Genomic DNA, 25,578 nt, shown 5'->3' with positions numbered 1-25,578 from the left:
TATAAGGCATGTTTGAAAGTCAAATTTACTTATGTTTTGACTAATTTGCATACGGATCCAGAGCATGCGCAGACATTTTTCACTCATGTTGCCGCCATGTTTTTCGTTATATTATCCAACATGGATGCCAAATCTTTTGTTATATCATTCAACATGGTTGTCATTTCTTTTGCTTTATCACCCAACATGGCCAATTTGTCTTTTTTATATTATCTAATAAGGCGATCATGTCTTTTGTTAGGATAAAACAGCCGAGGTTTCGACATCATAGAGTCAATGATTGTTTATTACAGGCCCTTTGCAGCTAACGGTCACGTGTCTGTACTTGAGAGCAAGATTTTTTTTTTTAATTGGTGATTCTTTTTAGCTACTTGTCAAGAACTGGATGAATCGATGTCCAACCAGTGTGTTACGAAATGCAGTCTTATCACGATCTCTCGAAACAGGGCGTAGAAAATGTGTTTGCTCTCCAGTAAATTTCACCCATGGGAATCAAAATGTTCATTCGTTTGCTCTCAGTGAATTAATCACCATGTGATTACTGAGCTGCAAAGGGCCTATTGTGCTGCTTATTTATTACATACAAAATAATTATTTACAGTTATTATTCGTAGCCAACACAGGAAGCCCGCATGTCTTTTAGCTGATTGTCCAGCTAACCTGCGAAAAACAGCTAGCCAATCAAAATCGAAAAACAATGCCGAAATGGAGTGTCACTTTGAAATTTTGGTTTTGAAATGAAAAACGAATAACTTTGCTAACAAGCACTTAATAAGTATGACAAACTTAATATATTGATTATACATTCATATACTTTTATTGTAATCGCACGCATGTAATTAATTTTCGATAATCAAGTTTTCCGCAAGCTTCTTTTAAAACACCTCACTTTTGTAGTGACTTCATTTCTACGTCACTATTTCAAATCGGTTGGTTGATTAAAATATACCCAAAGGTCACTAAGTCTTTTGAACCACTACTGCAGCCGGACGATTTACAGCGATTCCCACATGTTAAACCGCTCCACGGAAGTCCAAAACCGATCGTACTATCCGGTGAATTGCAGTCGTTTTCATTGTTCGATCTAATGCCAATCCTTACTGCAAGTATGTTATTAAAACCTTCATTATTACAATATTGCTGTAAGGAGGATCCACCAATCAGAGACAGCCATTTCTCTCGACCAATAGTAAAATTGCTGTAGGTGTTGTTAGCAATGACGTCATACAAGGAAGAAGCCGAATAAGGAATGAGAGCCCAGTTCAAGTTGTTCCCGACTTTCATACCAACACACAAGCTCTGGAAAGACATAGCCCAGTAGCTGGGCATCTTGGTCTCGTGATTGTCAAAACCGGTTTTACCTGCTGATAGTCCATACGCGTTCTTGTTGGACCACAAGGCTGACGAGAAAATGAATGTGTTCTGGGAAAAGAGGGGGCAGAGATATAGTGGTTATTTACTTGCCAGAAGTTTGGGGTAGAGAAAAACCGCGTTAGGCTGAAGTCCGTTTTCATTCAGGCCGACTCTAGGACTGTAAATAACTTAGTAACTTTCTTCCATTTACTTTTCATCTAGTTTCGTGAATTTTCTATTTATCATTCCGTCATCCCTGGATACCGGACCGCGATGAGAGGTAAAAAAATACCGCTGCTAGCACAGCCACTATCAAAACGCAAGATTTTTAGGATACCGGAATGGGGGAAAAACATGTTCATGGGTTTTTTCTCTTAAATCGTTCGCATATTAAAAAATCATTGAAAGTGTATAATATCAAAGATATTACTTTAGTATTGTTTTGTATGACGGTTGTGGCGGAGAATCCTTTTCATTTTTAGTATATAATGGTATATAATATATATTGGTATATTATACCTTCGAGCCGTCAGTCTTCATGACCAGCGTCCATCCCCTGCTTCCACACAGATCGCTTGACAAATGACAATAGATATCTGTTTGTTTGTTGTCGATCATGTACGTGTAGGCCATGTCCGCACGATAGCTGGAAGGAAAGTTGTTGATGTAAATACTAATAGTTCTGCTCAATTTGGAGGACATAACAATAGGTTTAGAATTCTCAGGAAATTTAAATTCTTTTGTTTTTTCCTCTTTTTATTCTTTCCTTTTGGGTCAACCAATCTCATACGCAGAGCACACGTTCCTCTTGGTCAGTACCGGGAAACTAGAGGTTTCTCGGGTGCTGGTAGATCGTCGTCTTTTTTCAATAACTAAATACCTCTGAGATCCCTGACTGTTTTAGGACCAAAAACAACAATATTATTTCCTGTAGTCATATTAAAGATGGAAAAAGAACTAATCTACTAGAATGCAAGTGCTTTTGACAACCAGTGGTAAGTTTGTGCTTTCTGTAAAAAGCAGTATCCATCGCCTCGGATCATAGGCACATCAAATTGAAGAATATTTTCTTTCAATATATGCTTAAATTGACATTTTCGTAGATAATTTTGCTTAAGGTTGAATGAAAGTCGAAAAGGAATACATATGAAGCCAATTATCCGACATTTATTTTGCTCTGCCTTCAAGTATAACTACACAAAATGAGCTTATATCCAGTTCATTATCATTCAGAGAAGTGATATGATTCCTAATGTCGATAAACTCGATAAAAATATTCAAGACCATTTATAAAAAAACAATTATTGACAACAAAAAGGAATATCTAACATTTATAAATCCGTCTCTTGTCATTTTCGTGAAGTTGAGGTGATCGTATAAGCTTATATTTATCTCAAAAATTTTGCTGCTTGCGTTCTGAACGACTCGAAAACGTGCCAACTGAAAATAGTCAAGAAAGCAGTTCACTTTAAATCTCTAAAAAAATTCATTTTTACATACCATTTGCTAAATGAAATCCTTTCTTCAACACAGGAAATACTTATTAATTATTGTTCTTTGAATTGAATAAGTTTTCTGATGTTTTGGAAGCTTAAAATGTAGATTTTTCTTTAATTTTTTTCACTTGCCTGTAAACCACGAGGAGAGGGACGAATGCAAACGCGCAATAAATGACTAGGTCACGCTGTTTCGGAACTCCGAGTCACGTTCGTCACGCTTTTAACACACAATTTATCCTCATTGGTACACGCAATCTTTTTTCCAGATTCTAGAGGCTTTTTGAAAGGACTGACAGCATTTGGAGGAGGTAAAAACACACAAATCATCTTATGCTGAGTTCATTACCTTGTTTTGCTGAAAATGTCTTTGCAAGATGAGATATTAACTGGTGAAAGAAACAGTGAATTACACTGAGAACATTTAAAACGTCGTAGGTATGGTGACAACCAAACTACTACTCACTAGCGTAGGGAGGGAGGGGGGAGTTTGCTTTCGGCACAAAAATTTAATTAATTTGGCGGGAAAATGGTACTGATTGGCTCCCTCTCCCCCTCCACTATAATCGAGATCTCGCTACGCCCCTGCTACTGGTAATACTAAAGTCTAAGTTTTGGTCACCTAGACTTTGATTAGTGAGAGTAGAACTTATAATATTTGATCAACAAAATAGAATGACATTTACCGGTCCAAAACTGGCAATATTGACCATCGTTGAATGCCCCACATTTACATCGAAAACCTGATTCACCAAATCCTGGTTCACAAGTCGCTCCATTCTTACATGTAACGTTGCTGCACGGGTCATTAGTGACAGGTTGAGTCTAAAGATTATAAATTAGTTGCATTTGTTATTTTTCTTGTTATTTTTCTATTTATCAGCGGCAAAGCACTGTAGTCAGGTAAACATTGTGAATGGAAACTTTTTGTTTTGGGTATAAAATTGTTTGTAGTTGTTCGTTCGTTCGTTCGTTCGTTCGTTCGTTCTTTTTTTTTTTTTTTTTTTTTTTTTTTTAAATGGAAAGGAAACGTTTCATGTCTTTCATAAGCTGCAATAATCTAAATGTCAAAATATGATTCACTGTAAATTTCCGTTGCTGTTACGCATGCTCTAATGATATGACCAATCAGATAAACTTCTTACCTGGAAAGGAGAATAATGAATAAACCCTGACCTCGGCACTTTACACGAAGGCTTGGAATCAAAAGTCTTTTGACTGAGCTCACAAAGATGTTTGGGTTGCCCTGAGGTGCCAAAGTTGACTGATTGACAGTTCGGTTCTTCAAGACATGCTGACACACATGCAAAGGCGTCGAATACTTGAAGAGTCTTGAATACCAAACTGATTGCGTAGCCTTTTAATAAGAAATAAGGAATAAACGACAATAAACGGGGTATCGGGGATTGGGAAGAGAAGAGAAGAGGAGAGGAGGATTGCGAAGAAAAGAGGAGAGGAGAGGAGAGAAGAGGAAAGCGAGGCGAGGCTAGGCCTTCGTAAAAATATCATAATGACAGAAGCATCAAGAGTAATTATCTTTCGACTTAAAAATCCACGACGAAATTTTGATTGGTTGATTCGAGTTCGATTTCTCTGCAACGGCAAACAATAGTTTTATTATGCGCAAACATTTTGACTCGAATCTTTTGGCCATAGGAAGCTGAGACTAGCAAAAACACACAAGAAATAATTAGTAATCCACCAAATGAAAATGGTTATTGACTTACTGCGGCTTTTCAGTCATAAAAGAGAATATGGTTTGATTGAACCGAAGTGCGAATATTGAAATAATAATGAAAACAATTATCGATACTGGAGTATTATGCTTCAAAATAAACCGGTATTTTTGAGGAAACGTTTCTGTCGTGTAAATATCACGAGTTTCGGCTATTATCTTACTTTAACTTGGGGTAACTTTTCTTACGTTAACTTGGAGTGACTTGTTTCCTTATTCATGCATTTATTTAAAAAAGAAAGTCAAATAACGGCTCTAGACTGAAAGAGTTGTCCATCTGTCTTACAATCCTTTAATGCAAAGAGCCAATGGAAGCGCTATAGAATTACGAAGCCCATGTAGTTTGGGGAAAAACATATATATTTTTAATTCTATAAAGTGTTGGCTTTTGTATAACGGCTTGGTACACTCAATCAGAACATCGCCAGGCTTCAGCCAACTAGGTAAAAGCCCAAGGTCCAATTGGAATTTAGAAGTTGATTTTTGAGGAAAAAAGAACAAAGCTGTAAAAATAATAATAATTAATTTGCAACTGGATTGTCCGGTATAGAACGTATTTCAAACGGGCCACATGATTTAAAGACTATGTGGCAAACCGGTTGACTTATTCATATATCAATGAAAAAACAATGGCAGAAATCGAAACGACAAATACATACAAATAAAACAAACCTTGAATGCTTGAAAATATTCCAGCTCTGAAATCAAGCCTTCGATGTGGATTTTCAAGAACTTCTTCACTTTTGCAGCAACAGAATCCACGAAAACTCACGGCAAACAGAACATATATGTAAAAACTTCTTCGCATTTTTTCCGCTTCCAATGACTGTAGTCGTTTGTAATAGGCTTAGCAAGCTGCTCGACGTTTGTAACTCAAAGTAGAACTCCAGATCTTCCAAGAGAGAGGGGTAATTCAACATACGTCTTTCCGCCTTAGAAGTTTAATAGCAGCTTTAGAATGATGAATTTCGATTCATTAAGTTTCAAAGTCCTTCAACTAAGCGATGCGTTTTAATAGATACGACTCTCCAGAACTAGTCCTCAAACATGCACTTCGCACTAAATTTAAGTATTTTATATGTTAGTTCCTTGTGTCTACTTCGACAGGCTAGCAGCCGTAATTGTATTGACAAAAGTCTGACCAGTATGAGATTGCCGTACCACGAAAGAGAGAGAAAGAGCTATGAAAAATGATGACAAATTGACAAGGCGGAGGGCGGAAAAGACTTGAGTAGATTTCACAAATACCAGTTTCTTTGTTAATAGTTCAAGAACAATTTTTGTTTATCATTGGTCGTCCAGGACGGCGGCGTTAATTAAAAAGAAAGCACATCGGTAAGTGATTAATGATTTTATTAATTACAATTTTAATTTTTCAAGGTGAGATTGTCCTTCGTTGTTTAATTCGATGAAGTTCTAGTTATATTAAACTAATATTTTACGGCACATGTTTTCAACATAATACATTTTCGGACTTGGTCTAGTGTTGTATGTGAGTAGAGTAGAGTTACTTTTTGGTTAATTTTTTCCTATAAATAAATTGGAAGGTGCTTCGTTTCCACGTAGTCCTTGCAGTACTCAGAGGTCCTGTAGATCTTTCAGTTTATTTTAAGGTTATATTATTGAGTTTTTCATGTTTATGTATAACATACAAGGTAAATATTTCTAATTAGTACACAGGTAGCCCAGTCATGGGAAATGCTAATCAAAATACAATGTCGACTCCTGAGTTCTGAGGGCTGTCGGTAATTCACTCTGAAGGTTATCTCAGCTGGAATAGTTTACTTGATTAAGATGTATCCAAACGCCACTACGTCTTTATCTCCCTTACTACAACTTATTCTACAGCGATTCCCACATGTCAAACCGCTCCACGGAAGTCCAAAACCGATCGCACTATCCGGTGAATTGCAGTTGTTTTCATTGTTCGATCTAATGCCAATTCTTACTGCAAGTACGTTATTAAAACCTTCAATATTACAATATGGCTGTAAGGAGGATCCACCAATAAGAGACAGCCATTTGTTTCGACCAATAGTGAAAGTGCGTCGACTTCCATCAGCAATGACGTCATACAAGGAAGAAGCTGGGTAAGGAATGAGAGCCCAGTTCAAGTTGTTCCCGACTTTTACACCAACACACAAGCTCTGGAAAGGCATAGCCCAGTAGCTGGACATCTTGGTTTCGTGATTGTCGAAACCGGTTTTACCTGCTGATAAATTATACGCCTTCTTGTCTGACCACAAGGCTGACGAGAAAATGAATGTGTTCTGCAGGAAAGACAGACAATAGAAATGCTCTTCAGTTATTTTTTCCCTCCCAATATAAAAAGTAATATGATAAATCTATAGTTTACCTTTGAACCGTCAGTTTTCATGGCCAGCGTCCATCCCCTGCTTCCGCACAGATCGCTTGACAAATGACAATAGATATCTGTTTGTTTGTTGTCGATCATGTACGTGTAGGTCTTGTCCGTACGATAGCTGCATCGATCGATAAAAATGATACAATGTTTGAATTATAAGCGTTTATTGCTATTCAAAAATATAGTCCTTTCTCAATTAAGAAATACCGCTGAGGTTACTGACTGCAGACTCGTACATACAGGTGCGGCCTCGTTTAAAAGCAAATAATTCACTAATTTCCATTGTTTTGAAATCCCACAGACTAGCTTTAACTAGGTTAAGATCAGGTCAAACGTCGAACTTCACATGAGCCGAACATATTAACATCAAAGAAAACCGCCTTGTTATCCATTGTTTCAATTTGGTTCCGCTCATTTGAAGTTCGACGTTTGACCTGAGCCTTAGCTTAATCTGTTGAAATAAGCTGAGTCTGTTGTCATCAAAAACAGTGGTATGCATCACTGAATAAGAATAGGAACAGTTATATAATAACAAACTAAACTTCATTACCTTGTTTTGCTGAAAATGTCTTTGCAAGATAAGATATTAACTGGTGAAAGAAACAGTGAAATACAAAAAAAATTTATAACTTTGTAGCCTTGGTTACAGCCAAACTCCTTTTGCTAATGTAAGACAAAAAAGTCTTGGTCACCTAAGCAGAATCAAACCTTATTGACAATGGGACCGTTTGATGAGTGAGGGGAGAAGTTATAATCGGATAACAAAAATGGAAAAACATTTACCGGTCCATAACTGGCAGTATTGACCTGTGTTGAATGTTCCACATTTACATCGGAAGCCTGGTTCAACACAAGCTGGTTCACAAGTCGCTCCATTCTTACACGATACGTGTTTGCACGGGTCATCAGGAATGACAGGTTGAGTCTACAGAAACAATAATTGCAATATAAGTCCATCAGTTCTAAATAAATATAAATCGTGAGATATATATCCTTTTTTAACACAATCTATATCACACGTTCATTTGTGTCCCTTAACAGGAAATGAAATTTCATTAGTGTCAAAGACTTCTTATTTATCGCCAAAAGCATTGTCTAACAATTCAGAGATCATCATTTTGAATGAAAACGTACTTGTTAACGTTTGGCATTAATGGCCTCCAATAATCTTCGTTTAGTCATATTGTGACGCGATTCAAAGGTTCAAAAACGTCCTCAAATTTACAAAATGCTAAACCTTAAAGTCAGATTTTGAAATTCTTTTTATATTCTTCGTATATAAAAGTATACTCACGAAATCTCTTATATGTTATGAGTAAGAAAATTGGCTCTAAAATGCTCTTGCATTCTTGAAAAACGTGCTGGAATGCACGCATGCGCATTTGTCTTCATAGCAACAAATGGAACAAGGAAATGATCAATCAGGTACGTTTCTTACCTGGAAAGGAGAATAATGAATAAACTCTGACCTCGGCACTTTACAGGAAGGCCTGGAATCAAAGTTCTTTTGACTGAGCTCGCAGAGGTGCTTGGGATGTCCTGAGGTACCAAAGTTGACTGATTGGCATCTGGGTTCCCTGAGACATGCTAACACACATGCAAATGCGTCGAATACTTGAAGAGTCTTGAATACCAAACTTATTGCATAGCCTTTTACGTTAGAATTTAAAAATAATCTTTGGTTAAAATTGCCTGAGAAACCCATTGCGCAGTGAAGAACAACGATGGAATGGGATGGATGGATGGGGATGGGGAGGGACTGAAGAGAAGAGAAGAAAGAGAAGAGAAGAGAAGAGAAGAGAAGAGAAGAGAAGAGAAGAGAACTGGCCAAAAAATACATTAATAATCCACCGAATAAAATTAATGTATAACCTTCAAAATAAAGTTCTTTTAAGAAAATTAAATTTACTGTCTTGTCAATTTCGCGGTTTCGAATATTTTCTTACGTTAGCTTGGGCGGGTAAATTGTTTCCTCGTTCGTTTGTTTGATTGAAAATGATTAGTCCTATAAAAGACTATTAAAGAAAGTTGAGCATTAGTTCTCTTAGGTCACCCTTCAATACAAATGGCCAATGCAGTTATCATGTTTTTAAATAGCGCCAGAATTAAGAAGTCCGTAGTTTTGAAAAAAAAAAATTTTTTTAATCTATAAAGTTTTACTTGTTGCACCACAGTTTTAGACGATCATAACACCGCCACTCCGGTCAGCTAGATGAAAGCCTAAGATCGAATTGGAATTAAGAAGTTGATCTTTAAGGCGAGCAAGGCTTTCAAACCTTTGCAACTAGATGGCGGATAGAACGTATTTCAAACGGCCCAAATGTAAGACTCTGTGGCAACCAGTTGACTTATTCATATATCAATGAAAAGAACGCAATGGCACAAAACGACAAATAAATACAAATAAAACAAACCTTGAATGCTTGAAAATATTCCAGCTCTGAAATCAAGCCTTCGATGTGGATTTTCAAGAACTTCCTTGCTTATACAGCCACAAAATCCACGAAAACTCACGGCAAACAGAACATAGATGTAAAAACTTCTTCGCATTTTCCCCTGAATGACTTTTGTCGTTCCTAATAGAGTTCTCGCGAGTTGCTATATGTTTACTTTAAAAAGCAACTCTCCAGCCGCTCTTCTAGCCAGATCTTTCAACAAGGAAAGGTGATTCAAGATATATCTTTTCGCCCAACTTACGTAGCAGCTTTGGAAAGACAAACTTCGATGTTATAAAGTTCCAAAATCCTTAAACTTAGCGGGGCGTTTTGATACTCGAACACTTCCTCATGCGTAGTTTAACAGGCTATCAACAGTAACCATATTGACAAGTTTGGCGAGTATGAGATTGCTATACCACTAAAGATAAAGAAAGAGATATAACAAATGGTAAGAAATTGACAAGGCAGAGGGCAGAAAAGCCTTAAGTAGGTTTAACCCAATACCAGTTGTTTGTTAATGGATAATGAATTTCTATCGTTTATTATTGGTCGTCATGGAAGGGGTTAAATAAAAAAATTTAAATTGCTATAAGTGATTAATTGTTTTAGTTTTCGTATTATTGCAAATTTTTAAATTCAAAAGATTGATTCTCGCTTTTTCGAGTTCTTTTCTTTTTTGTTTGCTTTTTTTATCCTTTACAAAAAAAATTCCATCAGAAAACAACAAGGACAACAAATACAACTTTTTAAATTAGTTTGAATTGAATTTTGATAACCATAATTTTTGACTTGGGCGGAATAAGCCGAAAAAGGTATTTGGAATGAGATGAGTATTTAGTCTGTGCATATGACGGGTTGGCTTGTATTTGTCAAAGTCAAACACGCTCGTTCCGAAAACGCGTCAGATACTAAGATGAGTTTACCTGGGCGTAATTTCAACGATTACAATGGCCGCCATTTTAAAAACGTGCAAAGAAGATGCCAGAGGGGAGTATAGCTAGATGATGTTGGATATCGGAATTGTTTTTCGCGACATAAACATTTCATTGGCTCATTGATGGTGAAGATATCGATTCTTATTTGTGTAAAAAGACAAACAAAAACAAACAAAAACAAACACAGAAATTATTATTTGATAAGTGGGAAAGGCAATCGTCAAGTATTTTGGTCGGCCATGCTCATAAGAGAAATTGGCATTGAGTGACAGGACAGGTCTTGGAAGACAATTTTCTTTGTCGTACATCCTATATTATCTTATATTTACATACACACACTGGTGTTCTTTAGGTGACTCTTCATTTGATGAAGATGTACCCGAAGGCCTGTATTGATTTAACTCCGTTATTGCAGCTATGATTACAGTAATTTCCGCATGTTATATTGCTCCATGAGAAACCAAAACCAATATTACTATCTGGTGAAAGGCATTCATTTTGGTCATTCGTGACGATGCCAATCCTCGCGTGAGCCTGTACAGCAGTGAATACACCGATATTAAAGCCTTCGGTCTCACAATACTGCTGTAATGAGGATCCTCTAATAAGAGACCGCCATTTGTTTCGACCAATAGTGAAGGTGCTTCGTCTTCCATCAGCAATGGCGTCGTACAAGGAAGAAGACAGATAAGGAATAGGAGCCCAGTTCAAGTTATTCCCGACTTTCATACCAACACACAAGCTCTGGAAAGGCATAGCCCAGTAGCTGGGCATCTTGGTCTCGTGATTGTCAAAACCGGTTTTACCTGCTGATAGATTATACGCTGTCTTGTCAGACCACAAGGGTGACGAGAAAGCGAATGTGTTCTGGGGAAAGACGGGGAATATTATCAGTTGAGACAAAAGAAACGAATGGTAAACGATACATTTGTATATTTTACCTGGGAGCCGTCAGTCTTCATGGCCAGCGTCCACCCCCTACTTCCACACAGATCGCTTGACAAATGACAATAGATATCTGTTTGTTTGTTGTCGATCGTGTACGTGTAGGCCATGTCCTCACGATAGCTGCAACAGAAGGTTTTTCAGGGGTATTATTTTAAGTAATGTATTAGTCGCCCCTTATTTTTCAAGTGGCGTTTGGCAACTTTGTTACCCGAGCAAAGAAACAAAAAAACAAAAAGAAAAAAAACGGATATGACGTCGTAAAATGAAAAGTACACCGTCAGTTGTAGTCATATATAGTTATTTTTATATAATTGACGTATTAAGCATCATCTTGGAGTCTATGTGATAAACGTGATTACTGTACCTGGTTTTGCTAAAAATATCTTGACATGATGAAACGTCAACTACAGAGGAGCAAAAAGGTACTATGAGGTTATATTGCTAATTTTTTTATTTTAACAATTTGATCAGTCACTCTATCAAGCACTATTTAGCAACTTTATTGAATTTACACCTCATTTCATTTTTTCGATTCCACTTTCTGATTGGCTAATATTTTTGTTAGATCAGCTGTTATACCATAATCAGGTGTGATTGGTTAATGCACCTGCTCAATACATTGTCATTCTTATTAATCTTATTAAAATTTTCAAAACGTGACAAGAGTAAATAGAGCAAACTTAGAAGATTGAATCTGTCTAGGTAATGATACCGGTTTCTGATTGGCTGATATTTTTGTCAAATCAGCCGTTATGCGATTTCAGGTGTGATTGGTTAAGGGATCAGCTGAATACTGACAAATTCATTCTTATTATTTTGGTTAAAAATTTCAAAACGCAACAAGAGTAAATAAAACAAACCAACTTACAGCGGGATTAAATGTGTCTAAGAAATGGAATATGGTTAAAACTAGAATAACATTTACCTTTCCATAACTGGCAATATTGACCTTTGTTGAATGCCCCACATTTACATCGAAAGCCTGGATCGTCGCACAGTGGTTCGCAAGTCGCTCCATTCTTACGTGGCACTTTGTCGCACGGGTCATTAGTGACAGGTTGAGTCTAAAGATTGTAAATTAATTGCATTTATTATTTTTTTTTGTCAAATAATTCGTGCTGCACGGCTCGTCCTGTAAAAAAAAGAAGGATAAAGCGAGAGAAAAAATTGCAACAGTCTTTGATTAAAACAAAAAGATTTTTACTGAGTTTCCGGTGTATGATTTTTAATGTTACCTTAGCAGGGAAATAATGAATAAACCCTGGTCTGGGCTCTTTATAGGCTGGACTGCATTCCAGTTTTTTGTGACTGAGCTCGCAAAGGTGTTTGGGATGTCCTGAGGTACCAAAGTTGACTGATTGACATCTGGGTTCCCTGAGACATGCTGACACACATGCAAAAGCGTCGAATACTTGAAGAGTCTTAAATACCAAACTTATTGCATAATCTAGGATTAGAAAGAAAATTGTGATAATTAAGAAAGTAAATGAGTTGCAGTACATATAACCGGCACTCATTCGGACATGAGCTAGCATCTTCATTTCAGTCCATATGTTATTCCCTAGAGCATTATTTCTCTGTTTAACGGCTGCACATGAGAAGATACACGAGAACAACTCAAACAAAGAATCTTATTCTCAAGGAAATGACGCGTGGTTGTTCAAAGTGGGACAACACTTCAGTTCTACGCCTAACCTAGAGAGATCTACTGCATGTACAAAGTGTTGCATATGTCTCATTATTAAAGTGGAAATTCTGTCGACCATTCATTCACAGTATTAAACTGATATTCAGTCTTCGGCGCCGTTATTCACCCATACACTCCTTGACTAAAGCATTACGTTAATTAAAAATCGAATTAAAGAATTTCTCATTTTCTCAGGGATAATGATTAGGCAGCTTTAACAAATATCAGAAATCCCATTATTTTTGTGTAAATATATATTCCAACCCGGCCGTAGCATTGTGGTTTGATCCTTCCGGCAAAGGACTATTTAACTAGTGACCACAATCTTATCACCGATTCACAAAACCGCTCATCGCAAGGAGGTTATTAAACTACCATAAGTCCATTAAAAAAGGACGATTATGATAAATATCATGTTTTTAAGCCAATAATTGATTCCACCATTTGTTTGGTAATGGCTAAATGGCTTCCTGAGACATCAATGTAAAATGATTATGACATAAATTAACCTTAATTAATTGTAAATTGCTTCTTTATCACAATTGCTTTTTTTTCACAAGTTCAGAATATTTTTTAAATTGTAGCTTTGAGATAAATATATATACACACTTGAGTGTAAAAAGTAGTATACATTTATACAGATACCTAATGAGATGCAAGATATCAAATGAGATGCAGAACTTAAGACAAGCTTAAATACGATTGCTTAGCCACTACATTTTGTGGAAAATACTTTTTTTAACTTGACTTTGCACAAAACTTGATGTCTATGATATATAATAGAAGATAAATAAGACCAAATAAGTTTTTTTTACGCTTTTTTTTTTTTTGCATCTCATTTGATATCCTGCATCTCATTAGATATATGTACAAATGTATACTACAACCTTTTTACAATCAAGTATATATAAATATATATATATATATATATATATATATATTACATATCAAGGGTTCCAGAGGTAAATATATGTATAGACTGTAAATCTGAATTAACAAAGAGAAAGTTTCTTATTGAGGGTTTTTTAGAATATTTCAAAGTCGAGTCCCAAAACAAATCCCTGAAGGAAACCACAGTTGCTTCACCCCAACGATTTGAATAAAATCAGAAAAAATAAATGAATTTATTGCGCCAAAGCATACCTTGAATACTAGAAAAGAGTCCATTTCTCTTCTCAGCTCCTCTGTGTGGATTTGGGAACGATAGTTCCTCACTATTGCAACCATAAAAACCATAGAAGATCAGAAGGAGAATACAGAAGTAACAAACTGTAGCCATGTTTAATTTCCCTCAGAGTTCAGTCGGTCTTCCTCGGTGCTTTACGGCAAGTGGTTTAATTTCTTCCTTTCATGCAATTAAGCCTTCAAGACAATAAGCCAAGAACGGAAAAAGACTTCAAACTTGATTTCCTTTCTTGTGATAAATTATGTGACTTTCAAGTTGTTGTAGAATATAAGTAAAATCTGTTTCGAAGATGCGTTTAATGATGCGTCTTTAGAATTGTCACATAGGCTCTTTGCGCGCTAATGAGTAGGTAAATGAATCTGTGTGTTTTACGTCCTCGACAAGTCACATGATAGATCTCAATATAAAAGCAAATAAGTATATAAAAAGCCTTCATATCAGTAGAATTTTCTTTCATTTATCGAGGCGTTTCATAAATCATGTATTTATCTTTTCCACTTTGTCCTTTGCTTTCTCCAAAAAGGTCTCAAAAACTCTGAAAAAACTGCCCAGACACATCAAAGTTGCCAAAAGAAATTATTAGTGTCACTTGCCAATGCACAAAAGAAGCCGTCATATAAAACACGCGTGGGTAAATGTTGGGAAACTCTGAGCTGGGTAAGAACTGGAGATGGAGGAGACAAGCACGCGCGTTTTCTTTCCCGCCAAAACCACAGGAACTCCATCTGAGGATCGGTTAGAATTCTGAGTTAGTTGCAAAGAGCTTTAATGTTTTCCCGAGGGTGAAAAAAGAATTGATAATTGTGATCCATACATTCTTTCGTGACAAATCCCATGCTTATATATCACGATTAGGGACTGGGCCAAATGGTTACAGTCGTCCAAAAGATAGCCTGCGTAGCGGCGGTTTGGCGGGAGAGGAGGCAAGAAAGCACTTGGTCTAGTCATTGTCATTTAACTTTTTTATCATCATAATCATATTATTATTGTTATCATCATCATCATCATCATCATCATTATTATTATTACTATTATTATTATTAGTTCTGCTTTCGTTTAGGTCGTAGCATGCTTGTCAAAGTTTGATTTAACAAACTAAATAGTAAGAAGTAAAAATATATAAACTGATATTACGTCCTCTTTAGTAAACTATTTATTTAAATTAACGTCATAACAGCGCTGTATATAACGAGTCAGCAGTCGCGGGTAAAATGGCGGGTTCGCCTGATTCCTATGAAAAATTCCTATGGTTTCGGGAAAAAATTCTCAAAATCAGCTACTAAAGTGCAGAATTGTTAAACTCATTTCTTGAAATTTAGGAAACAATATATTATATTTTAATGTATTAACCAATGTACGATTATTATAATACAGGGAGCCCATTCACATGATAATGAAACGAATAATGAAATAATAATGATAATCGAAGCGATTCTTGAGTAGGTTAGCCCGAACGCAATAGGAATGATTAATTCACTTGATTAAGATGTATCCAAACGCCACTACGTCTTTATCTCCATTACTACAACTTGATGTGCAGCGATTCCCACACGTCAAACCACTAAAACGAATACCAAAACCAATACCACTATCTATGGTGTCACAATCATTTTGCTCATTTCCAACGAGGCCCATGCGCGCAGACACCCAACCTCCACTATCGATTCCCACATTGAAACCTTCGGCATTACAGTATAGCTGTAACGAGGACCCATCAATCAGGGACATCCATTTTCCTCGACCGATGGTGAAAGCGTAATTCCCAACAATGGCGTCGTACAAGGAAGAAGCTGGATAAGGAATGACAGCCCATTTCAAGTTGTTCCCGACTTTCATACCAACACACAAGCTCTGGAAAGGCATAGCCCAGTAGCTGGGCATCTTGGTCTCGTGATTGTCAAAACCGGTTTTACCTGCTGATAGATTATACGCTGACTTGTCAGACCACAAGGCTGACGAGAAAATAAATGTGTTCTGGGGAAAGACGGGGAATATTATCAGTTGAGATAAAAAGTGAATGGTAAACGATACATTTGTATATTATACCTTTGAGCCGTCAGTCTTCATAGCCAGCGTCCATCCCCTACTTTCACACAGATCGCTTGACAAATGACAATAGATATCTGTTTGTTTGTTGTCGATCATATACGTGTAGGCCATGTCTGTACGATAGCTGCAACAGAAGGTTTTTCAGGGGTATTATTTTAAGAATTGTGTTAGTTGCTCGCCATTTTTCAATTGGGGTGTAGTCAAGTATTGTTTATATATAATAGCACGTTTGCACGATGGCGTCATTGACCTCTACTACCAGACTCCCTTGCAAACTTTCTTTTGTTCAGTTAATTAACACCCATTGTCTTACTATTCTCATGAGAGAATACGAATTTGAATAAGAAAGAAAATTCGCGAAGCATCTTGGTAGTGGGAGTCAAATGACACCATCATGCAAACGTCCTATTGAATAAACGTGAATTACTCTACCTGGTTTTGTTAAAAATATCTTGACATGATGAAACGTCAACTACAGAGCAAAAAAACATAAGACGTTACATTGCTAAATTCTTCATTCTAGAATGAAGTCACTAAACCCGTGCAATAGATATTAGACTATTACACATTAGTAGACACTAATTCCATTGTTTTCTTTTGTGTCTATTTGACTAGAGTGAAGTCACTAAACCCGTGAAATAGATATTAGACTAATACACATTAGTAGACACTAATTCGATTGTTTTCTTTTGTGTCTACTTCTCACTACTAAAATCTATAACATTCAAGAATAGCCGCCAATAATCAAACTTTCAATATTTTCCTGTACCAAACCAGGGCCGTAACCAGAACTTTTACAGGGAGACGTGCACATCGAATAAAATCGGACCATTGATCGGTTTTTATTACCAACTCAGTGGCGTAACCAGGGATCTAGCAGAGAGGTGCACAGGCAATGATTTGCAGAACCAAAAAAAAAAAAAGGTAACAAAAAAAAAAAAAAGCAGAACCAAATAAAAAGGAGATGGATGAGCGGAGTTTAAGCTTTCATGGGGGGGGGGGGGGGGGGGGTAGGTGCACGTGCACCCTGTGCTCCCCCCTGGTTACGGCCCTGCAAACCAAAAATGATGAGCTATTCTTTGACTTAGAGAGTCAAAACATGAAATATTCACGACGTCAGACACTTTTCTGACTTATTTTATATAAATTTTTTCAAACGTGACAGGACTTGACTTCAGCAAACTAGAAAATTAAATCTGTCTAGATAATTAAATACAGTCAAAAATAGAATAACATTTACCTGTCCATAACTGGCAATATTGACCTGTGTTGAATGCCCCACATTTACATCGAAAGCCTGGATCGTCGCACAGTGGTTCGCAAGTCGCTCCGTTCTTACATGGCGCTTTGTTGCACGGCTCGTCGTCCTGTAAAAAAAGAAGGATAAAGCGAGAGAAAAAATTGCAACAGTCTTTGATTAAAACAAAAAGATTTTTACTGAGTTTCCGGTGTATGATTTTTAATGTTACCTTAGCAGGAAAATAATGAATAAACCCTGGTCTGGGCTCTTTATAGGCTGGACTGCATTCCAGTTTTTTGTGACTGAGCTCGCAAAGGTGTTTGGGATGTCCTGAGGTACCAAAGTTGACTGATTGACAGCTGGGTTCCTTGAGACATGCTGACACACATGCAAAGACGTCGAATACTTGCAGAGTCTTGAATACCAAACTTATTGCATAATCTTGGATTAAAGTAAAAAATATGGTGCTAATTAAAAAAGTATAGAGAGATCGATTGCATGTGCTATAGTGTTGCATGCGAGAATGCTTATTATTATAACTAAAATTCTGACAGTCAATCACAGTATCAAACTTATATTCAGTCTTCATTAAAAATCAAATTAAAAAGTTTCTCATTTTCTTTGGGAAATATCTATTATTTCCTGAGTTGATTATTCCAACCAATAGCATTTTGGTTTAATCGATCTTCAAAAGACTATTTAACCAGAGACCACAAATCTCATCACAAATGTCGAATGGTGGAATGAAAACTATAGCACTATAGATTTATATCCAGTAGGAGTGAATGAAACCGCTTTATCACAAGGAAGTTCCTGAACCATAAATCTATTTAGTTTAGTTTAGTTTATTGATTTCGTCACCAAAGTAAATACACATATTGCGCCAATTAGAAATTACAATCGACACAGCACACACACACACACACACACACACACACACACACACACACACACACACACACACACACACATATACACACACACACACACCAACAAAGGAAAAGACGAGAATGTGTCAGAAGGCGGTAACAGGACAGAGACCCAATTGACAAACTAGCCCTATTACACGTTGAATATAATGTTTTCAAAGCCAATACTGGTTCCACCATTTGTTTGGAAGGTAAATTAACGGTTATGGCTAAACGGCTTCCTGAGGCATCAATGTAAAATGACCATGACATAACGATTTTAGATTTTTACAATATATATGATAATTAACCTTAAATACTGAATTAGAGTTGCGCATTAAAAAAAATTTAATTGCTTCTTTTTTGCAATAATTTTCTGGATATTTTTATTTTGTATTGTGGCTTTGGGGCAACTCATTGTTGAGACATTTTGTTGGGGTACTGAATTGTAAATATGGTCCACAGTGTTAGTTTACTTGAAAAGGTATAACATATAATACTAAACATTAAATAAATATATATATATAGAATATTTATATACAGAATATCAGGAAAGGCAGACGTAACTATATCTATCTTAGAACGTTTCCTGATTGAGGTTTATTTTAAATATTTCAAAGTCGAGTCCCAAAACAAATCCCTGAAGGAAACCACAGTTGCTTCAACCCAACGTTTTGAAAAAAATCAGAAGAAATAAATGAATTTATTGCGCCAAAGCATACCTTGAATACTGGAAAAGAGTCCATTTCTCTTCTCAGCTCCTCTGTGTGGATTTGGGAACGATAGTTCCTCACTATTGCAACCATAAAAACCATAGAAGATCAGAATGAGAATACAAAAGTAAAAAACAGTAGCCATGTTTTTCTCTCAGAGTTCAGTCGGTCTTCCTCGGTGCTTTATGACGCGGCAAGTGGTTTAATTTCTTCCTTTCATGCAATTAAGCCTTCAAGACAATGAGCCAAGAACGGAAAAAGACTTCAACATTGATTTCCTTTCCTGTGATAAATTATGTGACTTTCAAGTTGTTGTAGAATATGAATAAAATCTGTTTCGAAGATGCGTTTAATGACGAGTCTTTAGAATTGTCACATAGGCTCTTTGCGCGCTAATGAGTAGGTAAATGAATCTGTGTGTTTTACGTCCTCGACAAAGCCGTTAGTGAAAAGAATGTTGACTTTTGTCTTTTGTATAAGACCCTGATTCTCTAAGTCACCAGGTAGATCTTAATATGAAAGCAAATTAGTATATGACAAGTCTTTATATCAGTAGAATTTTCTTTCATTTATCGAGGCTTTTCATAAATCATGTATTTATCTTTTCCAGCTTGTTCTTTGCTTTCTTCAAAAAGGTCCCAAAAACTCTTAAAAAACTGCCCAGAAACAGCAAAGTTGCCAAAGGAAATTATTAGTGCCATTTACGAATGCACAAAAGAAGCCGTCATATGAAACACGCATGGGAAATGTTGGGAAAGTCTGAGCTGGGTAAGAGCTGAGGTGAGGATAAAGAAGACAAGCCGCGCGCGTTTTCTTTCCCGCCAAAACCGCAGAAACTCCATCTGAGGATTGGTTAGAATTCTCAGTTAGTTGTAAAGAGCTTTTATTATCGTGAGGTGGAAAAAATGCAGAATTTCATGAAAATATGCATCTTTATACAAGGCGAAGTTTGTCTACTCTGGCCGTACCGCTTCTTCTTTACGCTACTGCTTCTACTTTGATTTTAAATTTACACAATTCATTTTCCTTTCAAATTGAAATTAATGACTGCAAAACGAAGCCCAAAAGTGTTTTATTTGTTGTTGATAATTTTGAATCTTACTTGAATACCTTCGATTCTTACCCTGATAATTCAGATCTATGCATTACTTTGTGACAAATCAATGATTTGATTAAACTAAATAGTAAAAAATATATACTGTTATTGCTGTACGTAGCGTGTCAGCGGTGGTGGGTAAAATCGCGGGCTCACCTGATTCCTTTGAAAAATGCTAATAGTTTCGAAACAAATATCAAAATCAGCTTCTAAAGTGCCAAATTCTTAAACTCATTTCTTCAAATTTAGGAAACGATCATATTTTAATGTATTAACCAAGGTAGGTTTTGTTTTATTGAACATTTCTAGTGTTTGTAAAGCAAGCGCATGCGCATACAATTTCCCGCTCTCTCGTACGTCATACGACTATTATAATACAGGAAGGCCATTAACATGATAATCAAACGATTATTGAGTAAGTTAGCCCTTACGTAATAGGAATGATTTACTTGATTAAGATGTATCCAAACGCCACTACGTATTTCTCTCCCTTACTACATTCTAATCTGCAGCGATTTCCACACGTCAAACCACTGAAACGAATACCAAAACCAATGCTACTATCTGGGGTGTCACAATCATTTTGGTTATTTCCAACCACGCCTATGCGCGCAGACACCCAATCCAAACCCTCTTTTCCAACATTGAAACCTTCGGCATTACAGTTTTGCTGTAACGAGGAACCATCAATCAGAGACAGCCATTTTCCTCGACCGATGGTGAAAGTGTGATTTCCAACAATGGCGTCATACAAGGAAGAAGCTGAATAAGGAATAAGAGCCCAGTTCAAGTTGTTCCCGACTTTCATACCAACACACAAGCTCTGGAAAGGCATAGCCCAGTAGCTGGGCATCTTGGTCTCGTGATTGTCAAAACCGGTTTTACCTGCTGATAGTCCATATGCGTTCTTGTCTAACCACAAGGCTGACGAGAAAATGAATGTGTTCTGCAGGAAAGACGGGAAGAGTAATATTTCAATCAGTTGAGATACGAAAAAGGAATGATAAACGGTTATTTTGTAGAGTATACCTTTGAACCGTCAGTCTTCATAGCCAGCGTCCATCCCCTACTTTCACACAGATCGCTTGACAAATGACAATAGATATCTGTTTGTTTGTTGTCGATCATGTACGTGTAGGCCATATCCGTACGATATCTGCAACAGAAGGTTTTTCAGGGGTATTATTTTAAGAATTATGATAGTAGCTGGCCATTTTTCAATTGGGGTGTGGCTTGAACCTTGTCAGTTACCCGAGCAAAATAAAAGCCAAAGAACCGGATATGACGTCGTAAAATAAAAAGTACACTCCAGTTTCCTGATCTTTTCAATGGTCAAGTATTGTTTATATAGAATTGAAGTTTTTAGCATTATCTTGGAGTCTATGTGATAAACGTGAATTACTGTACCTGGTTTTGTTAAAAATATCTTGACATGATGAAACGTCAACTACAGAGCAAAAAAACATAAGCCGTGTTACATTGCTAAATTCTTCATTCTTGAAAGAAGTCACCAAACCCGTGAAATAGATATTAGAGTAATACACATCTTGTGTCTATTTTGCACTACTGAAATCTATAACATTCAAGAATAGCCGCCAATAATCAAACTTTCAATATTTTCCTGTACCAAACCAGGGCCGTAACCAGAACACTTTTACAGGGGGTGCACATCGAATAAAATCGGACCATTGATCGGTTTTTATTACCAACGCAGTGGCGTAACCAGGGATCTTGCAGAGAGGTGCACAGGCAATGCTTTGCAGAACCAAAAAAAAAAAAGGTAACCAAAAAAAAAAAAAAAAAAAAAAAAAAAAAAAGCAGAACCAAATAAAAAGGAGATGGATGAGCGGAGCTTAAGCTTTTATGAGGGGGGGGGGGGGTGCATGTGCACCCCGTGCTCCCCCCTGGTTACGGCCCTGCAAAAAAAAATGATGACCTATTCTTTGAACTAGAGAGTCATAACATGAAATATTCACGACGTCAGACACTTTTCTGACTTACCCAGGATATTTAGTGACCAGCTGAATTACATTGTCATTCTTATTATTTTATAATAATTTTTTCAAACGTGACAGGACTTGACTTCAGCAAACTAGAAAATTAAAATCTGTCTAGATAATTAAATACAGTCAACAATGGAATAACATTTACCTGTCCATAACTGGCAATATTGACCTGTGTTGAATGCCCCACATTTACATCGAAAGCCTGGATCGTCACACAGTGGTTCGCAAGTCGCTCCGTTCTTACATGGCGCTTTGTTGCACGGCTCGTCGTCCTGTAAAAAAAAGAAGGATAAAGCGAGAGAAAAAATTGCAACAGTCTTTGATTAAAACAAAAAGATTTTTACTGAGTTTCCGGTGTATGATTTTTAATGTTACCTTAGCAGGAAAATAATGAATAAACCCTGGTCTGGGCTCTTTATAGGCTGGACTGCATTCCAGTTTTTTGTGACTGAGCTCGCAAAGGTGTTTGGGATGTCCTGAGGTACCAAAGTTGACTGATTGACATCTGGGTTCCCTGAGACATGCTGACACACATGCAAAGACGTCGAATACTTGCAGAGTCTTGAATACCAAACTTATTGCATAATCTTGGATTAAAGTAAAAAATATGGTGCTAAGAAAGTATTTTTTATCTTGCCAAGCTATAGAGAGATCGATTGCATGTGCTATAGTGTTGCATGCGAGAATGCTTATTATTACAACTAAAGTTCTGACAGTCAATCACAGTATCAAACTTATATTCAGTCTTCGACAGATGACCAAACTGTTAATTAAAATTCAAATTAAAAAAAGACTTTCTCATTTTCTTTGGGAAATATCTTTTACTTCCTGAATTAATATTCCAACCAGTATCATTTTGGTTTAATCGATCTTCAAAAGACTATTTAACCAGTGACCACAAATCTTATCACTAATGTCGAATGGTAGAATGAAAACTATAGCACTATAGATTAATATCCAGTAGGAGTGAATGAAACCGCTTTATCACAAGGAAGTTCCTGAACCATAAATCTATTTAGTTTAGTTTAGTTTATTGATTTCGTCACCAAAGTAAATACACATATTGCGCCAATTAGAAATTACAATCGACACAGCACACACACACACACACACACACACACACACACACACACACACACACACACACACACACATATACACACACACACACACCAACAAAGGAAAAGACGAGAATGTGTCAGAAGGCGGTAACAGGACAGAGACCCAATTGACAAACTAGCCCTATTACACGTTGAATATAATGTTTTCAAAGCCAATACTGGTTCCACCATTTGTTTGGAAGGTAAATTAACGGTTATGGCTAAACGGCTTCCTGAGGCATCAATGTAAAATGACCATGACATAACGATTTTAGATTTTACAATATATATGATAATTAACCTTAAATACTGAATTAGAGTTGCGCATTAAAAAAAATTTAATTGCTTCTTTTTTGCAATAATTTTCTGGATATTTTTATTTTGTATTGTGGCTTTGGGGCAACTCATTGTTGAGACATTTTGTTGGGGTACTGAATTGTAAATATGGTCCACAGTGTTAGTTTACCTGAAAAGGTATAACATATAATACTAAACATTAAATATATATATATATATAGAATATTTATATACAGAATATCAGGAAAGGCAGACGTAACTATATCTATCTTAGAACGTTTCCTGATTGAGGTTTATTTTAAATATTTCAAAGTCGAGTCCCAAAACAAATCCCTGAAGGAAACCACAGTTGCTTCAACCCAACGTTTTGAAAAAAATCAGAAGAAATAAATGAATTTATTGCGCCAAAGCATACCTTGAATACTGGAAAAGAGTCCATTTCTCTTCTCAGCTCCTCTGTGTGGATTTGGGAACGATAGTTCCTCACTATTGCAGCCATAAAAACCATAGAAGATCAGAATGAGAATACAAAAGTAAAAAACAGTAGCCATGTTTTTCTCTCAGAGTTCAGTCGGTCTTCCTCGGTGCTTTATGACGCGGCAAGTGGTTTAATTTCTTCCTTTCATGCAATTAAGCCTTCAAGACAATGAGCCAAGAACGGAAAAAGACTTCAACATTGATTTCCTTTCCTGTGATAAATTATGTGACTTTCAAGTTGTTGTAGTAATATGAGTAAAATCTGTTTCGAAGATGCGTTTAATGACGAGTCTTTAGAATTGTCACATAGGACCTTTGCCTGCTAATGAGTAGGTAAATGAATCTGTGTGTTTTACGTCCTCGACAAATCGTCAGTGAAAAGAATGTTGACTTTTGTCTTTTGCATAAGACCCTGATTCTCTAAGTCACCAGGTAGATCTTAATATGAAAGCAAATTAGTATATGAAAAGTCTTTTTATATCAGTAGAATGTTCTCTCAATTATCTCAAAAATCTGAATATTTACCCATTTCCAGCTTGGTCTTTCCTTTCTCCCAACGTTTTGTGAAATTAATATTAGAGCAAACATTCCAAAAAACAGCGAAGTTTACAAAAGAAAATATTAGCATCTTAATCGTCATGAAATAACACGGGGAAAATCTGGGGAGCTTAGCCTGCGTTCCATCCGGCCTTTTCTTTCAAATTGGGGAGCTCTGAGCTGGGAAAGTTCTGGAGATGACGAGAAGCGTGGGGTCGCGGTAAAAAGCTGAAACGGAAACAGCGGAAAGCTGAAAGAGCTGAAATAGCTGAAAAGTGCAGAAATGTCATAAATTCAACCTATTTCTGTACTTGAATTACTTTCATCACTCTTATTACCATGAAAGAGCTTTGATTTTTTCCTTTATATACTATGTCGAGGAAAGCCCCCCCGCAAAAAAACAACAACAACAACAACAACAGCAATAAATCTAGCTGATTCCGAGAAGCGCTTGACAACTGTCTTCGCAGTAGACGAGCGACGTTATGTTGACCAATGAGCAGCCCGTTGCTAAGAAAAGGTGCTTGGTCTTCCAGAAAAAGTAACTTGATCAACGTCACAATATAAAGTTGGAGTTCTTAGTGGCTGTTCAGTATCAAAGAAATATTTTCAAAGCTGACCATTCACCGAGCGGTCCGGCAATGAAGCTCTTAATTCTAGCCAGGATCAAAATCTGAGCAGCACGATAGAAGGCTTAACAAGAAATCTCTGTGCATAGACTTTATTTAATTTTATTTATCTTCTAATACTATGTAGAAATTTTATTTTTTGGTAAAGAGAATGCGTGACATTGACCTTGCTGTTCGGTCCATTGGCTGGTATCTCTGCAATTAACATATTTTTCATTTTTTAAATATTTTTGTTTAGTTTGACATTATTTATATTATATCATCTTTCATAATATTCGTCTACTGATTATTATCTATGATAATAAGAAGTTCTGCGCTTTTCTGCACTTTTCAGCGATTTCAGCTATTTCACAGGCAGCCCAAACAAGGTTCCTGTGTATGGT

At 36.6% G+C, this 25,578-nt stretch overlaps 5 protein-coding genes across 5 annotated transcripts; all 5 read right to left on the bottom strand.

The window, feature by feature from the left end:
* Positions 1 to 834: 834 nt before the first annotated feature.
* On the bottom strand, positions 835 to 5,629 carry LOC116294374 (uncharacterized). Its single transcript, XM_031701969.2, has 6 exons — positions 5,257 to 5,629; positions 3,995 to 4,206; positions 3,536 to 3,674; positions 3,199 to 3,238; positions 1,873 to 1,999; positions 835 to 1,422 (listed from the first exon to the last, which is right to left on the bottom strand). The coding sequence occupies exons 1-6, from the start codon at positions 5,390 to 5,392 to the stop codon at positions 922 to 924; spliced, it is 1,155 nt and encodes a 384-aa protein (XP_031557829.2). The 5' UTR covers positions 5,393 to 5,629; the 3' UTR covers positions 835 to 921.
* A 341-nt stretch (positions 5,630 to 5,970) lies between these two features.
* Positions 5,971 to 9,817, bottom strand: LOC116294375 (uncharacterized). The gene is made up of 6 exons (XM_031701970.2): positions 9,364 to 9,817; positions 8,388 to 8,599; positions 7,733 to 7,874; positions 7,500 to 7,539; positions 6,941 to 7,067; positions 5,971 to 6,854 (listed from the first exon to the last, which is right to left on the bottom strand). Exons 1-6 carry the CDS (start codon positions 9,497 to 9,499, stop codon positions 6,366 to 6,368), a joined length of 1,146 nt encoding a protein of 381 aa, XP_031557830.1. The 5' UTR covers positions 9,500 to 9,817; the 3' UTR covers positions 5,971 to 6,365.
* An 865-nt stretch (positions 9,818 to 10,682) lies between these two features.
* Positions 10,683 to 11,377, bottom strand: LOC116294373 (putative skeletal organic matrix protein 5). Its single transcript, XM_089023975.1, has 2 exons — positions 11,264 to 11,377; positions 10,683 to 11,189 (listed from the first exon to the last, which is right to left on the bottom strand). Exons 1-2 carry the CDS (start codon positions 11,375 to 11,377, stop codon positions 10,683 to 10,685), a joined length of 621 nt encoding a protein of 206 aa, XP_088880101.1.
* A 3,816-nt stretch (positions 11,378 to 15,193) lies between these two features.
* LOC148904942 (uncharacterized) lies at positions 15,194 to 19,404 on the bottom strand. Its single transcript, XM_089024208.1, has 6 exons — positions 19,063 to 19,404; positions 17,662 to 17,873; positions 17,433 to 17,559; positions 16,625 to 16,664; positions 16,190 to 16,316; positions 15,194 to 16,117 (listed from the first exon to the last, which is right to left on the bottom strand). Exons 1-6 carry the CDS (start codon positions 19,196 to 19,198, stop codon positions 15,617 to 15,619), a joined length of 1,143 nt encoding a protein of 380 aa, XP_088880334.1. The 5' UTR covers positions 19,199 to 19,404; the 3' UTR covers positions 15,194 to 15,616.
* Positions 19,405 to 20,119: 715 nt separating this feature from the next.
* Positions 20,120 to 24,453, bottom strand: LOC148904941 (uncharacterized). The gene is made up of 6 exons (XM_089024105.1): positions 23,968 to 24,453; positions 22,531 to 22,742; positions 22,301 to 22,427; positions 21,557 to 21,596; positions 21,179 to 21,305; positions 20,120 to 21,095 (listed from the first exon to the last, which is right to left on the bottom strand). The coding sequence occupies exons 1-6, from the start codon at positions 24,101 to 24,103 to the stop codon at positions 20,595 to 20,597; spliced, it is 1,143 nt and encodes a 380-aa protein (XP_088880231.1). The 5' UTR covers positions 24,104 to 24,453; the 3' UTR covers positions 20,120 to 20,594.
* Positions 24,454 to 25,578: the final 1,125 nt, after the last annotated feature.

This window comes from Actinia tenebrosa, unplaced genomic scaffold (assembly GCF_029948245.1).
Source record: "Actinia tenebrosa isolate PJP-AT-01 unplaced genomic scaffold, QUT_ActTen_1.0 PGA_scaffold8__29_contigs__length_14323225, whole genome shotgun sequence".
NCBI lineage: Eukaryota > Metazoa > Cnidaria > Anthozoa > Actiniaria > Actiniidae > Actinia > Actinia tenebrosa.
Note: the sequence above shows the minus strand (reverse complement) of the source record. Positions and strands in the feature narration are given on the sequence as shown.